Source organism: Oncorhynchus nerka, linkage group LG24 (genome assembly GCF_034236695.1).
Source record: "Oncorhynchus nerka isolate Pitt River linkage group LG24, Oner_Uvic_2.0, whole genome shotgun sequence".
Lineage (NCBI taxonomy): Eukaryota > Metazoa > Chordata > Actinopteri > Salmoniformes > Salmonidae > Oncorhynchus > Oncorhynchus nerka.
The window spans coordinates 32,477,586-32,497,841 of record NC_088419.1 but is presented as its reverse complement, the minus strand read 5'-3'; the positions used below and the strand labels follow the sequence as shown (position 1 = coordinate 32,497,841).

At 43.6% G+C, this 20,256-nt stretch overlaps 1 protein-coding gene across 2 annotated transcripts in view; it reads right to left on the bottom strand.

Moving 5' to 3' along the window:
- Window positions 1–5,441: 5,441 nt before the first annotated feature.
- The window catches only part of jag2b (jagged canonical Notch ligand 2b), a 99,158-nt gene continuing 84,343 nt past the window's right edge, over window positions 5,442–20,256 (bottom strand). For both annotated transcript variants that reach the window (XM_029631569.2, XM_029631570.2), the window contains 6 exons: window positions 12,436–12,549; window positions 12,114–12,229; window positions 11,661–11,936; window positions 11,431–11,562; window positions 6,805–6,955; window positions 5,442–6,037 (listed from right to left, as the gene is read on the bottom strand). In XM_029631569.2, coding sequence (XP_029487429.2) covers window positions 5,538–6,037; window positions 6,805–6,955; window positions 11,431–11,562; window positions 11,661–11,936; window positions 12,114–12,229; window positions 12,436–12,549 — 1,289 coding nt within the window. In that variant the 3' untranslated portion in view covers window positions 5,442–5,537. The remainder of the gene's footprint in view (window positions 6,038–6,804; window positions 6,956–11,430; window positions 11,563–11,660; window positions 11,937–12,113; window positions 12,230–12,435; window positions 12,550–20,256) is intronic.

The following is a 20,256-nucleotide window of genomic DNA, read 5'->3' as shown; positions in this document are numbered from 1 at the left end:
GCCTATGACCCCAAGAACACCATCCCCACCATCAAATATGGAGGTGGAAACATTATGCTTTGGGGGTGTTTTTCTGCTAAGGGGACAGGACAACTTCACAGCATCAAAGGGACGCTGGATGGGGCCATGTACCGTCAAATCTTGGGTGAGAACCTCCTTCCCTCAGCCAGGGCATTGAAAATGGGTCGTGGATGGGTATTCCAGCATGACAATGACCCAAAACACACGGCCAAGGCAACAAAGGAGTGGCTCAAGAAGAAACACATTAAGGTCCTGGAGTGGCCTAGCCAGTCTCCAGAACTTAATCCCATAGAAAATCTGTGGAGGGAGCTGAAGGATCGAGTTGCCAAACGTCAGCCTCGAAACCTCCGATACAATTATACGATACAAGGTGTTAAAATTGACCATCATTCATATACTGCTATTTCCACATGCTGTACACAAGGAAATGGATTCATTTATTTGCAAAGAGGAGTGGGACAAAATCCCTCCTGAGATGTGTGCAAACCTGGTGGCCAACTACAAGAAACGTCTGATCTCTGTGATTGCCAACAAGGGTTTTGCCACCAAGTACTAAGTCATGTTTTGCAGAGGGGTCAAATACTTATTTCCCTCATTAAAATGCAAATCAATTTATAACATTTTTGACATGCGCTTTTCTGGATTTTTTTGTTATTCTGTCTCTCACTGTTCAAATAAACCTACCATTAAAATGATAGACTGATCATTTCTTTGTCAGTGGGCAAACGTACAAAATCAGCAGGGGATCAAATACTTTTTTCCCTCACTGTATGGATGCAAGAACTTACCCTCCATGACATCAGCATAGTTTAAAACATGTTTTGGGGCTACAGTATAAGTGTGTTTACATTTACTTTGTTCACAAACATTGAAGTAAAACAATATTATATTTTGGATTCTGATGGGATACGACTGTTGAACTAACATGCTGACCAAACCGGCTCCACACATGCATCTGCGTGCGCATGGTGATTTTGTCTATCCCCACCAGACATGTTCACGACACACAGTGGTCTAAGGCACTGCATCTCAGTGCTTGAGGCGTCACTACAGACACCCTGGTTCGAATCCAGGCTGTATTACAACTGGCAGTGACTGAGAGTCCCATAGGGCGGCGCACAATTGGCCCAGTGTCGTCCGGCTTTGGCCGGTCATTGTAAATAATAATTTGTTCTTAACTGACTTGCCTAGTTAAACAAAAGTTTAAATAAAAAATCAATAATAATAATACCAAAACCAACTGTGAACCCATTATATTAATTTGGGGATAGGTTGAAACACACATGAAACATTCATTGACATTTAGCTAGCTTGCTGTTGCTAGATCATTTGTCTGGGGAGATAAACATTGCTAAATTATTTCAGGTAAAATAACAACCCAGACAGTTTTATGCAAAGTGGCTTAGAGATGGATATTGGATAACACATATATTCAGTATTCTGTAATGTTACTATAGATGACTATCCAAATAAACACTATCAACAAACTACCAACTGCAACTATTTTAATATGCAACCGTTTGCTAGGGGTTAGGTTTAGAGTAAGGGTTAAGTTTAGTAGATGGATGGATAGCTGAAATGTAGACAGGTAGGTGAACATCACTGAACCATCACTGTGGAACTAGCCAAATAAAGTGAGAGGGAGTTTGCAACACTACACCCGCTCAAATAAGACAAGTGATGTGCATGACGGGGAAATTGGTTTCAAAGCACATTTGACTGGAAATCATAATGACCAAACTGACTGGAGATCAGATGTAACTGCATTCCCCAAGTCACTGATGGAATAGGGAGCAGTGAGCATTACTCAACATAGTAAGTTAACCCATGTAAAGATCAACAAAATCGTCATATTGACAGATACACAGCATCAACATTGATTGAAACTTGAGATGTTTTAAAGGTAGACTCAGCGATGCACAAAGTAAACCGCAATATCGGGCCGACTTCCGCAACAACTAAGAGCTTGATTCAATCTCTAGCGCTGAAGATCAATTGGAAATTACCTTCACATTTTGATTGCGCATTAACGCTGAACTTTGGCAATACGAATTTAATCCAGCCCTAAGAGCGCTGAAGCGAGGCTAAACTTCTCTGCCGTTTTGGTCCGGTAGTTACTGACAAAGTTGTAGGAGCATGAAGCGCACCGGTGCACATGCACAAAGAACATGCATTGGCACTCATCTCTATGGCCATGTTCGAGAACATGAAAACATGACGTAACATGGGCAAATTGTGACTGATTAATCTACAAATAACATTGAATAGTTATTTATAATACAAGGTGTCTAGTATGTCGAACGTGCCATCGCCAAAAGGCTGAGTCTACCTTTAATGGCAATATGGCCCTTACACCTGTGTAACAATTCTATTGCTCATCGCTTACGATCATAACTGTCATCCTTCATTTTACTATTGTTTATCCTTACCACCCCTTTCTTCATCAATCCCATTATCACCATCGTTCGAACCCAAAATCATTTTACCAGTCATCACACTCATCTATCGTTCAAGAACCCGACCATCAACATCACTCAATTATATTTTAACTACCGTCATCATCACCACTACCAGGAATACTCATTCATCTTTTTATTTTATTTTTTACAACATTCATTGTCTTTAGCAACATCAACGTTGGCCCTTCTCCATCGTTCATCTGTTGCTGGCCGGAAAAGCCTCCTGCGGCTGGGGCTCGGGCACTTCCTTCCTGGGGTGTAAGCCGATCCAGACTTCCCTCCACAAGAGCGAGGGATGGTCCCATTAACCTCGGGCAGACAGGGCACCCACGGGAGATGGGAATAGCACTGCCCCCCCCCACTCACAGCCCATGAACGATGGGATGGAAACGCCAGCCTCCCATTGGTGGAGCCTCGATCGGCTGAGAACTGGAGACCACGCGCCATTGGTGTGTAGGAGGCAGGGTGGCGTGATCGAGTGGGGCAGTATTGTATCGATCTAGACTCATCCTCAGCCCTTGGCTGAAGCAAGGGCAAACATTACTCCATTTCTTACCTTTGTCATTGATATATTTGCTCAGTTAGGCCCCCAAATGAGACGGTTTGACTTATGTAGGTATTGGAATGGTAGAGCTAGTGAATTCCAGTTGTCCAATTATGGAGCTAATGGGGAACTGAAATCACTTAATGTTGATCCTCATATTTATTAACAAAAGACAGAATTTGATTAACATTCAGCTGTGGAAGACATACTTCTATGAATGCCATGTCAGCGCTGGTCGGAAAAACTTCTGATTCATTCTCCCCTCTTGCATACCAGTAGTGTATAAAATGCTTTAAACCAATGAGTACCACCACAATGCTGGCGCAATTGTACCTTTTTTAAACATTGTGTTTGTCCTACAGACTTCTGGGTAAAACCTCTTGAGGCTAAATATAAGGGCTGGACATGCAGAAAAATGAAAGTCAGATAAATGAAAATACTATTTTTGCGGAGGTCTCGGGACTGAGAAAATAAATCCAAATAATTTATTAACCAATCATTTTTAACAAATAACAAAATTATCCAAATAACTTTTCCAAGAGCAACCCTTTTTAAAAATTTTGTACAAAAAAAAAGAAAGTCAACCTACCCTCCCCCCTTCCATTTGCCACAATCCTCACCATTATTAAGCATACCCAACATTCACTTTACCAGGTAGGAGTTTTAAATTCTTTATTTTGCTGTGTGCCATGAGGAAACATGGCTGTTTGAGACGTTAACATGAATTTGAAGGGCAAAAGAGAACAGAAAAACAAAAGAAAACATCTGTAATTTGCCAACTTCTGAGGTAAATCCTTTTGGATTGAGTTGGTACCTCAAAACACAACTGCATTATAAAAGCAAAATGTGTTCCCTTCATTGAAGCCTTGAACCAGAGCAGGCTAAAAGCAGATGCGAACAACACAGTATTTTTCACATGGTTTGACAAACTAGTCTTGCCACAGGTTAGGAACGTCCATTGCTATTTTCCCAGAAAACTCCATTGACAGCAGAGTGAAACAGGGAAGAGAGAGCTTTACTGAGGCGAACAAAACACGCCACGATACACCACACAATTTTTAAGAGATACTTTCCTTAATAAACAAACCAACAAAAAGATGACCGTTGATTAGATAAATATAACTTTACATTAAGGAACCCTCTATAAAGGCTTTACAACTTGGGGAGTTTTTACACTAGTATACAAACGGGCAGTATTGAATACCAAAATATCGTTCATAAATCATTGTGATAGTGTTCGCCAAATAGAGGGCTGTTATCAATCCTTCACACAGACCCTGGTTCCCATCAGACATTATCTAGAACCCTGGTCATCACAGTTACATTTCCCCGGATGATTTGGTGGCACCCGTAATAATCAGGAGCAGATCTGGGTATATTATGATTTCACCCATTTGCTCACTATCCGGCAAGCACTAAAACAACAGTCACCATTCAATACATTACAACCACTACCCTGTAAATGTGGATTGAGGATGTATAACATATGTTTAAAAGGAAATAACAAGAGTTAATGAACTACTTGCAACCCGTCATAAGTCCTTTATAAGGGGCACCTTAATGCAAATGCTCTTGACTGTGGGACGCTGTATATTCTCCTTTGAACTGGCATAAATAAAAGGAATGGCATTGTAAAAAAAAATAAAAAAGTGAATTGTCTTTAAGTTACTAAATTCAAATATACACAGCGACTCCTTTATTATATACACCTATGTACAGATTTCTAGTTTTTTTAATCGAATACCTTTGAAATGGTGTTGCTATGAGGGCGGACTCTCTGGATACACACCTATCCCTTTGAGTGGTAATCATTGGGGTCAAACTGGGCAGCGAGACTCGGGAACCTCGGCTGTAGTATGGAGTATTACAGAGCTCATAGAAAGGCACTTGCTACCAACTCAAATACTGCAATGCTTTAAACAGAGCTTTCAGCCTAGAAAACCAAGAGATGTGAAAACCGAAAAAATGTGAAGGCCACATAGTAGGCACAGGGGTTTCTTTCCCCCGAGGCTGTGCTCTTGGTAAGGCTGGCGTGGGACGGCTGCAGACGGGCACGCCGGGCAAAGAAAGAGATGGGTGGGTTGCCGCAGTAACCTCTGTTGCAGTGGTCAACCGAGTCCCCCGAAAAGCCCTCCCCCCCAGTCTCGGTCACAACCAAAAGGGCCCACTCACAATTAAACAAAATCACAATCAACAAACAGAAAAAGTCTTTATACAGGTTATTCCCCCCCCCCCCTCCATTTTGGACTTTATCTTCGCTCATTTTAACAGTACAATTCAAACAAAGGCGAGGCCTCACTTTTCCTCGTTCAAAAGTAATACAATTATGCTTCATCTGTACATAAAAAAGAAACGCCCTCCTCGCGTTACCATCCCCCCCAAAAAAAACAAATCATTACAGACGACAGCAAAATAACTGAAAAGCCGCTCTTTTAATAGTACAATATATAGGATCCTCCCCATCTTTCCTCGGTCGGGGCTGTGGAGTGAGTCCGTTTCAGAGTCCTGTTTGTTCATACAAAATGGTCTTTGACGTCTTGGCCAGCCAGGGAGGCGTTGACATTTTTCCAGAGGTTGTCTTTGGTGGTGGTCCGGATGGGTGTTTTTAAGGGCAAACTCCGCAAAGTGCAGATCACATCCCCTTTGGACTGCACTCCGGTTTTAGAGTACTTACAGACGGGCCCCTTGCCTGCTTCCGCTTCTACGTCCTCCTCCTCGAACTCCATCTCTCCCTCTGTCTCCTCCTCCTCTTCCTCCCCTCCATCACGCATCCTGTAGGGGGAGCCCATGAGCTTTTTGCGCTCCTGTTGGGCCTCATTGTTGTCTTTGAGCTGCGGTTGTTGTTGACGTCCTCCAACGGGCCGCAGGGGCTCCCACTGGTTGTTGACGCTCTCGTCGATGGGCACCCTCCTCTCGCGCTCTTTTCTCCGCTTGCGTGTCCACCACACGCACACAATGATGCAGAAGAGCCAGAGTACACAGAAGACCACACACAGAATGGGCACAAGGTAGTCTACGCCACCAAGAGAAAGAGGGAAATACAGAAAGAGAGAAAAGAAACTGGGTTCAAATCGATTGCTCAACATAAAACACAGCAAAATTATAAAGCTGCAATATGTAACGCTTTGGGCAACTCGACCAAATTCATATAGAAATGTGAGTTATAGATCTGTCACTCATTAAAGGAAGTCTATGAATTGGTAGACGTGATTTATTTATATGCTTCCCGTGCTCAAGTTTTGTTTTTGAGTCTTTCACTTTCAGTTCAAACAGCTGCAAATACAATATTTTTGCAGTGGTTTAGATGGTACAATGATGCTTTAACCAATACTTTCTTGTTTTGTCACGTCAACTGAAATTAAGCAAATTATTCAAATTTTAGCAAACAGAAAATAGCAGAGCGATTTCTGAATAATACATCTTTAAGTAGAGCTGAGGCAGCCAAGTTAGAATGCAAGGATGAAATACCATTCTCCCTACATGCAGTTGGTCATCTTAAAGACCCATGACATTTAATACTGTACATGGATGCACTACACGTTGAAGTGTGCAGACTGAGGTTGTTAGTGAGTCACCCCATTAAGGTAACACGCAGGGGTTTTTAAGCCCTGTTTTTGAGACGTGGGGTGACGGCCACTGACACGGTTTATGACCGCGGCTATAAAATCAATTGGCTTCAGCAGGTAAACTTAGTGCCTTTAGGAAGACAGCGCCTCAAATGAGGAATTGAAGGACTACAACAACACAGCCCTGGGGGTCAACCTCAGGCATTTTACTTACCCACTGTGGGGGGCATGACCTGCGTTTCCACTTTGACCTCAATGACAGCCAGCATGACTGTGCTGTTGTGACGCTTAGACAGCGTGCCCACAATGGTGCTGGCCGCCTCTTGGATCAGACTGTGGTCAGGCTGCTCATCCGGCTGGAACGACTGGAAAACAGTAAAGAAAGGGGGAAGGGGTGAGAAAAGGAAAGAGGAAGTGTGTGTGGCATTTCATTTACAGGATTAAACTCCTTGAGTGGAATCATACTGTATCTGTGCGTGTGTCATTAAGTCTACGAAGCTGTGTGTGTGCACACGTGTAATGGGTAGTGAAACTAATCATTTAATGCAAGGCACATTAAAATCACCCCAAAACGGTAACGTGGTTAATGATCATAAGAACCTCTTACACAAACCACATGCCCCCAATTTCATTAATAATAAACCCCTCACCTTAACAGTAACCCCACCAACACACATTTCCATGCATACAGCTCCAGGCAGCACAGTTGTTACCAGACAATGCCCACTCTTTATCCCAATACAATCAGAGAATTGTTCCATGGCCTTTAAGCTCAAATTAAATACAATAGACAACCATCAGAATCAGTTACAACAACCCCAGACCCAACTCATTGGAATACCCCCAACCCAACTAGCAATTCAGACCAGTTCGAATGGTGGCGCCAACGATGCGGGAAAAAGGGGTCCGGGGGGTGGCAGGACTCTTAATATTAGGATGGTATTTTTGAATGGGCGCATCTCTCTGCCTGTCCTGTGCGTTCAGAGCAACAATGTATTGATTGATTCATCACCAGCCACTGAACACACCATCACACTGGGCCGATGTGGGTGGGCATCTATTTTAATAAATCCTCTGAATATACACCATCAAAGAAAAGCCTTTTTTACTTCATATTAGGCAGGTTCTAAGAAACATTGTAAAGAATAGAATATTGAGTTCAGTTATGTTACTGGTCTATGCCTATAGGCTACATGGCCGCGCCATGCAAATTAAATCAGAAGTTTAAGTGATATTTTTAAAACAGAAAAAAAGTGATTCTCAAACAGAGCCCAAGCCCTCTCCTTTTTGAGAGCTTGTAGGCACCTGCATGTGCTTTAGAAACCTTAAACACAAAATGGGGATATATTTGCATATATTATGGTGTTGTGATGGCTGGCTGAATTCTGGCAAAGACTATGTTCTTTTATCTCAGCATGTCTACAGATTGTCCCGGTTTTTGTATGCTTGGAAATGTTGATACTGGAGACTTATCAGAAGAAACTGTAACCTAGCATTCATAGTGGCTAAGAAATGCTTTGCCATTAAGTGTAAGGTTGGTTATCCTCCCACAATGTATAGCAGAAATGTCAAGTTATTTATCACTAGATTTGATTGATTAAAATATTAAGTGTATACTGTGCAACTTTCATAAGGTCTGATGCTTTATATGCAATACTGTACAACAAAGGGAGTCTATTGAAAACATGCCAATGTCAGGGAAGACAGCTATTTAGGCAATCCCTAGCTTCTGTGCTGCTCAGTCCTGGCTCTGGGGATCTTCTGTACTGATTGTAGTCACTCTGGCCTTGGCCTAACACACCTGAAACCAATAATTCATGTTTCACTAATATCCTAGAGCTAAATGGGGTTGGGGTGCTGCAGGGCCGTGGACCCCTAGGGGCAGGACGGGGTGACCCAGCTATAGTGTGTGCAATTAAAAGAGCTTTACAGTATTATTAAGGTCTATGATATGAATTATATGGAGGATATACTGTTTGTGTGTTAATGTGTGTTTTTATTAAACTTATGATTTCCAAACCCTTCCCTTGATACAGCCCCAAAAAAGACTAAGGAAGTTGTTGGGGAGAGAGTCGAGTTATTGACTAGACTGGTGAGGGTCGGCGTGCACGCGGCTCGGGTTGGCTGAAATTTGATAGAGGATGTCATAAAGACAATCAAAAGTTAGGTCTTCATACTTTATTTGTAAGAACTGTTCACTTGTGATGCAATTGGTTAAAGGAGCAACACAATACTGATTATTGAATTATCATTGATCTAGTTCAGTTTAATTACTTAAAAAATATATTTTTTGATGTTTTTATTTCACCTTTAACCAGGTAAGCTAGCTGAGAACAAGTTCTCATTTACAACTGCATCCTGGCCAAGATAAAGCAAAGCAGTGTGACAGAAACAATAGAGTTACAAATGGAATAAACAAGCTTACAGTCAATAACACAATAGATAAAAAGAGTCTGTATACAGTATGTGCAAACGGCATGAGGTGTTACGGCAATAAATAGGCCATAGTAGCAAAGGAATTACAATTTAGCAGATTAACACTGGAGTGATAGATGAGCAGATGGTGTGTAAGTAGTGATACTGGTGTGCAAAAGAGCAGCAAAGTAAATAAAAACAATATGGGGGATGAGGTAGGTAGATTGGGTGGGCTATTTACAGATGGACTACGTACAGCGATCGGTTAGCTGCTCAGATAGCTGATGTTTAAAGTTAGTGAGGGAAATTGTAAGTCTTCAGCGATTCTTGCAATTCGTTCCAGTCACTGGCAGCAGAGAACTGGAAGGTGGCCAAAGTAGGTATTGGCTTTAGGGATGACCAGTGAGAAAAACCTGCTGGAGCGCGTGCTACAGGTGGGTGTTGTTATCGTGATCAGTGAGCTGAGAAGGCAGAGCTTTACCTAGCATAGACTTATAGATGACCTGGAGCCAGTGGGTCTGGCGACGAATATGTAGCGAGGGCCAACCGACTAGAGCATACAGGTGGGAGGTAGAAGGAGCTTTGGTACAGATGGCACTGTGATAGACCACATCCAATTTGATTTTACTAGCGTTTAAGAGCAGTTGGAGGCCACGGAAGGAGTGTTGTATGGTATTGAAGCTCGTTTGGAGGTTAGTTAAGTGTCCAAAGGGCCAGACGAAAACAGAATGGTGTCGTCTGCATAGAGGTGGATCAGGGAATCCACCGCAGCAAGAGCGACATTGTTGATATACACAGAGAAAAGAGTCGGCCTAAGAATTTAACCCTGTGGTATCCCCATAGAGACTGCCAGAGGTCCGGACAACAGGCCCTCCGATTTGACACACTGAACTCTATCAGAGAAGTAGTTGGTAAACCAGGCGAGGCAGTCATTTGAGAAACCAAGGCTATTGAGTCTGCCGATAAGAATACGGTGATTGACAGAGTCGAAAGCCTTGGCCAGGTCGATGAAGACTGCTGAGCAGACTGGTAAATAGGGATTGCAACAATGGCGGCGGATCATTTTAAAAAGAGAGGGTCCAGATTGTCTAGCCCAGCTGATTTGTACGGGTCCAGGTTTTGCAGCTCTTTCAGAACATCTTCTATCTGGATTTGAGTGACGTAGAAGCTGGGGAGGCTCGGACAAGTAGCTGCTGGGGGTGTGGAGCTGTTGGCCGGGGTTGGGGTAGCCAGGAGGAAAGCATGGCCAGCCGTAGAGGAATGCTTATTGAAATTTTCGATCAACATGGATTTATCAGTGGTAACTGTGTTACCTAGCCTCAGTGCAGTGGGCAGCTGGGGGGAGGTGCTCGTGATCTCTACGGACTTTACGGTGTCCAAAAACTTTTTGGAGTTAGAGCTACAGGAAGCAAATTTCTGTTTGGAAAAGCTAGCCTTGGATTTCCTGACTGACTGTGTGTTTTCCTGACTTCCCTGAACAGTTGCATATCGGGGGGACTATTCAATGTTATTGGAGTCCGCCACAGGATGTTTTAAATAACTTTTAAAAAGCGACCAGGCATCCTCGACTGACGGGATGAGGTCAATTAGAAAGGCCTGCTCGCAGAAGTGTTTTAGGGAGCGTTTGACAGTGATGAGGGGTGGTCATTTGACCGCAGACCCATAGCGGATGCAGGCAATGAGGCAGTGATCACTGAGATCCTGATTGAAAACAGCAGAGGTGTATTTGGAGGGCAAGTTGGTCAGGATAATATCTATGAGAGTGCCCATGTTTACAGATTTAGGGTTGTACCTGGTAGGTTCCTTCATAATTTATTTGAGATTGAGGGCATCTTGCTTGGGGTGTTAAGCATATCCCTGTTTAGGTCACCTAACAGAACGAACTCTGAAGATAGATGGGGGGCAATCAATTCACATATGGTGTCCAGGGCACAGCTGGGAGCTGAGGGGGGTCTATAACAGGCAGCAGCAGTGAGAGACATTTCTGGAGAGATTCATTTTTAAAATTAGAAGCTCGAACCGTTTGGACATAGACCTGGAAAGTATAACAGCACTTTGCAAGCGCTCTCTGCTCTCTCTCATATTTAATAATGGTCTCTCATCTAGCTTGATGACTGTGGCATTTCTGCTTTTTTGTTCTAAATAGAGATGGCTAGAAGGACCATGCATCATAATAGATCGCATAGAAATTCAGGAAATGAGCATTAGATGCCACAAAAACTGGGAGGACCATCAGACCAAGCCAAGTTGTCCCCCTCACTTCAAAAACCAAAGTTGCGCGCCCGGCATGAATCTTCTATTGACATCAATGCATGATTTACCAGAATGTCGGAAAAGAACAACAACCTGCAGTCAGTTGTCCCTAATGGCGGAAGTCCGAGATGAGGAATTGATTTCGATTGGCTAGCCAGAGGAGCGGACTTACTATGGCAACTTCTACAGCATCCTGATTGGTGTAGGAGAGGTCACAGAGCACAAGGAGGGCGTGGTCTTTGGCCAGGGATCGGGTGGCAGGCAGGTATCTCAGCTCTGAACAGATGTTCTCCACCGTCGTGCCCTGGAGATTACACATAGATACAGTTTGTGAATGTAGGAGGAAAGCAACTTGCTTGTGATAACATCAAACATCGGTGTGTACAAAGACAAGACACTCACCACTGGCACTTTGGCCCGGTTGAAGATGAGCGTGATGCGGGCACAGCTGTTGTCCAGGTGCCCACTGTTGGGCTGGCACTTGGTGTGGTCATGGGGTGCGGGCTCACCACTGCCGGAGGAGGATGAGCACACCCCCCAACGATGGCAGGGGGGCGAGAAGCAGGCGAGGTAGCTGTGCTCCTGGCACTCATGCCCACCTGGGCCCGCCTGGGCACATTCCTCACCCGTTGACTTTGATGACCCTGGGAGAAGGCACAGCCGCCGTCCGCAGAGGACCTGTGGGGGTCAAAGGTCAGAGGGAGGGGTCAACCACAAGCCTCTGGACCAATAAGAGGCCCCGTTTCAGTGTTGTACGCTCCAGGTATTGAAGTCCCAATTAGTTTAATTTATTACGAGTGAGTGTGTGGACGAGCGATATGCATGTGTGAATTAGGTGCGAGAGTGTACACTCACCTTTGTACACTCCACTTTGCCATCGACACAGTGGCAGTTGTTGCACTCCTCTTCCCATCGACTGCCATGAAGGAACTGCAGGCCGGCATAGTGGCAGCTCTTCCCGATACCAATAACTACAAACGCGCACACACACACACACACACACAGTAACATACTGCTGTCAATCAACTGAAACCTCAGAGGCTAAGGTCAATTGTGTCTAGGCAGACAGTAAGAGCATGTTGCCATAACAAGACATGAAGGTCTTGATTCTCTAATGAAGTGACACTCATCCTCGTGCGCGCATGTGTGTGCATCACGAGGGGGGAGTGAGACTCACACTCTTGGCACTGTGGGCCCGTTCGCCCCAGTGGGCAGACGCAGCGGAAGCCGTTGATCTCATCCACGCAGGTGGCACCGTACGCGCAGGGAGACGACTGGCACTCATCTATATCTGAACGAGAAGAGAGAAGATGAGAGGAAGGGAGATTATAATAATAATAGAAGTAATTATTTGGGGGATTTTCCTCCCCTTTTTGTTGATATGCAATTGTGATCCAATTATCATCTTGTGTATCTTTGCTGCAACTCCCCAACGGGCTCGGGAGAGGCGAAGCGCGAGTCATTTGTCCTCCAAAACATGACCAGCGAAACGGGGCTTTTTAAACACTCGCCCACTAAACCCGGAAGCCAGCTGCACCAATGTGTCGGAGGAAACAACGTTCTCCTGCTGACCGAAATCAGCCTGCAGGCGCCCGGACTGCCACAAGGAGTCATTAGAGCACGATGAGCCAAGTAAAGCCTCCCCAGCCAAACCCTCCACTAACCCGGACGAAGCTTGGCCAATTGTGCGCAACCCTGTGTCCAGGTTACGGCCGGGTGTGACACAGCCTGGGATCGAACCCGGGTCTATAGTGACACCTCAAGCCCTGCCTCAGATCACTGTGCCACTAGGGAGGCTTTACAGAAGTGTTTTTATGCTTACTTAGACAGGCATGAAACAGATGGGAAGAAGGATGGAGAACGATTGAACCATGGTATCCGGTGGGGAGGTATGTACAGTGGGGCAAAAAAGTATTTAGTCAGCCACCAATTGTGAAAGTTCTCCCACTTAAAAAGATGAGGCCTGTAATTTTCATCATAGGGACACTTCAACTATGACGGACAAAATGAGGGGAAAAAAAAATCCAGAAAATCACATTGTAGGATTTTTTATGAATTTATTTGCAAATCATGGTGGAAAATAAGTATTGCTCCTAGCTAGCAGAACACATTCATATTTTCAATGACTGCCTAGGAACGGTGGGTTAACTGCCTTGTTCAGGGGCAGAACGACAGAATTACCTTTTACCTTGTCAGCTCAGGGATTCAGTCTTGCAACCTTGCGGTTAACAAGTCCAACGCTCTAACCACCTGCCTCACGAGGAGCATGCTTGTTACGCGAATGCAGTAAGAATTCAAGGTAAGTTGCTAGCTAGCATTAAACATATCTTATAAAAACAATCAACCATAACTACACATGGATGATGATATTACTAGTTTATCGAGTGTCCTGCGCTGTATATAATCGATGCGGTGCGCATTCGCGAAAAAGGACTGTCGTTGCTCGAACGTGTATCTAACCATAGACATCAATGCCTTTCTTAGAAGTATATATTTTAAACCTGCATATTTAGCTAAAAGAAAAATTAGCAGGCGATATTAACTGTTTATGACTTCAAGCCTATCAACTCCCGATATAACGCTGGTGTTAGAGTGCGCGCTAATAGCGTTTCAAACGTCACTCGCTCTGAGACTTGGAGTGGTTGTTCCCCTTGCTCTGCATGGGTAACGCTGCTTTGAGGGTGGCTGTTGTCAATGTATTCCTGGTTCGAGCCCAGGTAGCGGCGAGGAGAGGGATGAAAGCTATACTGTTACACTGGCAACACTAAAGTGCCTAAATGAACATCCAATAGTCAAAGGTATATGAAATACAGATCGTATAGAGAGCAATATTCCTATCATAACTACAACCTAAAACTTCTTACCTGGGAATATTGAAGACTCATGTTAAAAGGAACCACCAGCTTTCATATGTTCTCATGTTCTGAGCAAGGAACTTAAACGTTAGCTTTCTTACATGGCACATATGCATTTTTACTTTCTACTCCAACACTTTGTTTTTGCATTATTTAAACCAAATTGAACGCGTTTCATTATTTGAGGCTAAATTGATTTTATTGATGTACAAGTGAGGGGAAAAAGTATCTGATCCCCTGCTGATTTTGTACGTTTGCCCACTGACAAAGAAATGATCCGTCTATCATTTTAATGGTAGGTTTATTTGAACAGTGAGACACAGAATAACACAAAAATCCAGAAAAACGCATGTCAAAAATGTTAAATTAATTTGCATTTTAATGAGGGAAATAAGTATTTGACTCCCTCTCAAATCAGAAAGATTTATGGCTCCCAGGTGTTACCTGTATAAAAGACACCTTTCCATAGAAGCAATCAATCAGATTCCAAACTCTCCACCATGGCCAAGACCAAAGAGCTCTCCAAGGATATCAGGGACAAGATTGTAGACCTACACAAGGCTTGAATGGGCTACAAGACCATCGCCAAGCAGCTTGGTGAGAAGGTGACAACAGTTGGTGCGATTATTCGCAAATGGAATAAACACAAAATAACTTTCAATCTCCCTTGGCCTGGGGCTCCATGCAAGAGCTCACCTAGTGGAGTTGCAATGATCATGAGAACGGTGAGGAATCAGCCCAGAACTACACGGGATGATCTTGTCAATGATCAAGGCGGCTGGGACCATAGTCACCAAGAAAACAATTGGTAACACTACGCCGTGAAGGACTGAAACCCTGCTCAAGAAAGCACATACACATGCCCGTCTGAAGTTTGCCAATGAACATCTGAATGATTCAGAGGACAACTGGGTGAAAGTGTTGTGTTCAGATGAGACCAAAATGGAGCTCTTTGGCATCAACTCAACTCGCAGTGTTTGGAGGAGGAATGCTGCCTATGACCCAAGAACACCATCCCCACCATCAAACATGGAGGTGGAAACATTATGCTTTGGGGGTGTTTTTCTGCTAAGGGGACAGGACAACTTCACCGCATCAAAGGGACACTGGACGGGGGCATGTACCGTCAAATCTTGGGTGAGAACCTCCTTCCCTCAGCCAGGGCATTACATGGGTCGTGAATGGGTATTCCAGCATGACAATGACCCAAAACACACGGCCACGGCCAAGTGGCTCAAGAAGAAACGCATTAAGGTCCTGGAGTGGCCTAGCCAGTCTCCAGACCTTAATCCCATAGAAAATCTGTGGAGGGAGCTGAAGGATCGAGTTGCCAAACGTCAGCCTCGAAACCTTAATGACTTGGAGAAGATCTGCAAAGAAGAGTGGGGCAAAATCCCCCCTGAGATGTGTGCAAACCTGGTGGCCAACTACAAGAAACATCTGACCTCTGATTGCCAACAAGGGTTTTGCCACCAAGTACTAAGTCATGTTTTGCAGAGGGGTCAAATACTTATTTCCCCCATTAAAATGCAAATAAATTTATAACACTTTTGACATGAGTTTTTCTGGATTTTTTTGTTGTTATTCTGTCTTTCACTATTCAAATAAGCCTACCATTAAAATGATATCATTTCTTTGATCATTTCTTTGTCAGTGGGCAAACATACAAAATCAGCAGGGATTCAAATACTTTCCCCCCTCACTATTATAGTAAGTTAAAATAAGTTAATTCAGTATTGTTGTAATTGTCATTATTACAAGAAAAAAGAAAAAAAAGAAAATGGACACTGGCCGATTAATCGGCATTGGCTTTTTTGGTCCTCTAATAATCGGTATTGGTATCGGCGCTAAAATCATAATCGGTCGACCTCTAGTATCTGGGGTGGCCACCAGCTGCATTAAGTACTGCAGTGCAGCTCCTCCTCATGGACTGCATCAGATATGACAGTTCTTGCAGTGAGATGTTACCCTTCTCTCCCACCAAGGCACCTGCAAGTTCCCGGATATTTCTGGGGGGGGGAATGGCCCTAGCCCTCAATCTCCGATCCAACAGGTCCCAGACGTGCTCAATGGGATTGAGATCAAGGCACATCGCTGGCCATGGCAGAACACTGACATTCCTGTCTTGCACGAAATCACGCACAGAACGAGCAGTATGGCTGGTGGCATTGTCATGCTGGAGGGTCATGTCAGGATGAGCCTGCAGGAAGGGTACCACATGAGGGAGGAGGATGTCTTGCCTGTAACGCACAGCATTGCGATTGCCTGCAATGACAACAAGCTCAGTCCGATGATGCTGTGACACACCGCCCCAGACCATGACGGACCCTCCACCTCCAAAATCGATCCCACTGCAGAGTACAGGACTCTGTGTAATGCTCATTCCTTCAATGATAAACGTGAATCCGACCATCACCCCTGGTGAGACAAAACTGCGACTCGTCAGTGAAGGGCACTTTTTGCCAGTCCTGTCTGGTCCAGCGACAGTGGGTTTGTGCCCATAGGCAACGTTGTTGATGTCTGGTGAGGACCTGCCTTACAACAGGCCTACTAGCCCTCAGTCAAGCTTCTCTCTGCCTATTACGGACAGTTTGAGAACTGATGGAGGGATTGTGCGTTCCTGGTGTTAATTCGGGCAGTTGTTGCCATCCTGTACCTGTCCCGCAGTTGTGATGTTCGGATGTACCGATCCTGTGCAGGTGTTGTTACGTGGTCTGCCACTGCGAGGACCATCAGCTGTCTGTCCTGTCTCCCTGTAGTGCGGTCTTAGGCATCTCACAGTACAGACATTGCAATTTATTGCCCTGGCCACATCCGCAGTCCTCATGCCTCCTTGCAGCATGCCAAAGGCACGTTCACACAGATGAGCAGGGAACCTGGGCATCTTTCTTTTGGTGTTTTTCAAAGTCAGTAGAAAGGTGTGTCCTTCGGTGTCCTAAGTTTTCATAACTATGACCTCAATTGCCTACCTGTAAGCTGTTAGTGTCTTAACGACTGTTCCACAGGTGCATGTTCATTGTTTATGGTTCATTGAACAAGCATGGGAAACAGTGTTTAAACTCTTTACAATGAAGATATGTGAAGTTATATGGATTTTTATGATTTACCTTTGAAAGACAGGGTCCTGAAAAAGGGAAGTTTCTTTTTTTGCTGAGTTTAGTTCTGTTTACATAAGTCTGTCCATAAGAGATTAGTGCCGACAAATTCAACATTGTTTTGACGTTGGACGATTTTAGGTGGCTTCGTATCATTGAGACAAGGCACTTTTAAAGGACGGTTAAAAGGAGGCTGAAATAAATCAAATAATTTTATTTGTCATATACAGTTGAAGTCATAAGTTTACATACACTTAGGTTGGAGTCATTAAACTCATTTTTCAACCTCTCCACAAATTTCTTGTTAACAACCTATAGTTTTGGCAAGTTGGTCCAGACATACTTTGGGCATGACAAGTCATTTTTCCAACAAACTATCACAATTCCAGTGGGTCAGAAGTTTACATACACTAAATTGACTGTGCCTTTAAACAGCTTGGAAAATGCCAGAAAATTATGTCATGGCTTTAGAAGCTTCTGATAGGCTAATTGACATAATTTGGAGGTGTACCTGTGGATGTATTTCAAGGCCTACCTTCAAACTCAGTGCCTCTTTGTTTGACATCATGGGAAAATCAAAAGAAATCAGCCAAGACCTCCAAAATTATAGACCTCCACAAGTCTGGTTAATCTTTGGGAGCAATTTTCAAACACCTGAAGGTACCACATTCATCTGTACAACCAATAGTATGCAAGTATAATCATCATGGGACCACGGAGCCATACTGAAAAGGAAGGAGACACGTTGTCTCCTAGAGATGAACGTACTTGTGTGAAAAGTGCAAATCAATCCCAGAACAGCAGCAAAGGACCTTGTGAAAATGCTGGAGGAAACAGGTACAAATGTATCTACATCCACAGTAAAAAAAGTTCAATATCGACATAATCTGAAAGGCCGCTCAGCAAGGAAGAAGCCACTGCTTCAAAACCGCCATAAAAAATCCAGACTACGGTTTGCAACTGCACATGGGGACAAAGATCGTACTTTTTGGAGAAATGTTCTCTGGTCTGATGAAACAAAAATAGAACTGTTTGGCCATCACGACCATCGTTATGTTTGGAGGAAAAAGGGGGAGGCTTGCAAGCCGAAGAGCACCATCCCAACCGTGAAGCACGGGGGTGGCAGCATCATGTTGTGGGGTGCTTTGCTACAGGAGGGACTGGTGCTCTTCACAAAATAGATGGCATCATGAGGGAGGTAAATTCTGTGGATATATTGAAGCAAAATCTCAAGACATCAGACAGGAAGTTAAAGCTTGGTTGCAAATGGGTCTTCCAAATGGACAAATACCCCAAGCATACTTCAAAAGTTGTGGCAAAATGGCTTAAGGACAACAAAGTCAAGGTATTGGAGTGGCCATCACAAAGCCCTGACCTCAATCCTATAGAAAATGTGTGGGCAGAACTGAAAAAGCATGTGCGAGCAAGGAGGCCTACAAACCTGACTTAGTTACACCAGCTCTGTCAGGAGGAATGGGCCAAAATTCACCCAATTTATTGTGGGAAGCTTGTGGAAGGCTACCCAAAACATTTGACGCAAGTTAAACAATTGAAAAAGGCAATGCTAACAAATACTAACTGAGTGTATGTAAACTTCTGACCCACTGAGAATGTGATGAAAGAAATAAAAATCACTACTATTATTCTGACATTTCACATTCTTAAAATAAAGTGGGGATCCTAACTGACCTAAAAGAGGGAATTTTAACTTGGATTAAATGTCAGGAATTGTGAAGTTTAAATGTAAACTTCCAACTTCAACTGTACATGTGTTTAGCAGATGTTATTGCGGGTGTAGCGAAATGCTTGTCTTTCTAGCTCCAACAGTGCAGTAATACCTAACAATTTCACAACAATACACACATCTAAAGTAAAGGAATTAAAAATATATAAATATTTGGGCGGGCAATGAGTCATTTTTCTGGCTTGGTCATTAAGAAATTCAAAGGCCATGACTGAAGCCAAGTTGTGTTGGGGGGATTTTAACGTGGGGATCTCTTGTGTGTGTTCGGATGTGGCATGCATTTGTACATTCCCTCTGCAAAAACAGTACATTCACCATTCTAGATAACTTGACAGTTTAACCAAGTCTTGAGTCTTAAAGTCGCATTGGCTAGCTAGTGCTAGCCAACTTCTTTCGCCAATTATCTTCAGCTGGTTGCAGTTCAACCATGGCAAAATTGGTTTGATATTGGAAAGCCCATCTGAGGCTAGTTAGGGAGAGTCAACAAATTACAACATGTAAACTAAACAATATTAACATGTTGGACATATTTAAGTTGTCTCATTAAATGCTTAAGTCATTGAAATTTGGAGCCATTGACTTTAAAATATTGTCGCATGTACGTGGGGTAATTGACTGATTGACATTCGATATCCCTATGGGGCTGGTTGGGGACAAACAAAATTAACCATGGGCATTACTATTAGATTGAATTGATGATCATTTGGGACATATCTGTGGGCAGGATTAAAATAAACCCAACCAAAGGAAAAATGTTAGTGCCCTCCCTTCATTCCATGATATACAATGTTTTCCTATCATCTCATAAATCTGACTATGACCAAAATCTATCTACACTTTGTAGTCCATTTTGACACTATAATAAATGTTTGACTCATATTTATGCCACATTGGCAGTTTTCAAAATGAGAAGATGCTTTTTAGGGGCAGTCGCTCTGGTTAACGCTGACTAAATTCTAACAGTTTCTTGGTTATTTGGATGTCTAATATGCCACAATGTTAGAAGAGCATCTGATCTTTCGCCTAGCCTAGCCAGTGTGAGAAAAACTGTGTAAAAGTCTGAATGAAAGACAACCACTAGTCATCTGACAAAGGCGAGAGAGGAGATAGAAATTTCAGGGTCATTGAATAATTAATCTACTCAGTTTATGTGCGTGCGTGTGCCTGAAAGACAGAAAGATAGTTTGCGTGTGTGAGAGTATGTATGTGTGTGCGTGCGCGCCGAGGGAGGAAAAGAGGAAGGATGACCTCTACTCCCCAATAGGTCAAAGGGACGTGTCGCCCCCCTGTTCTTTCTGTCATTG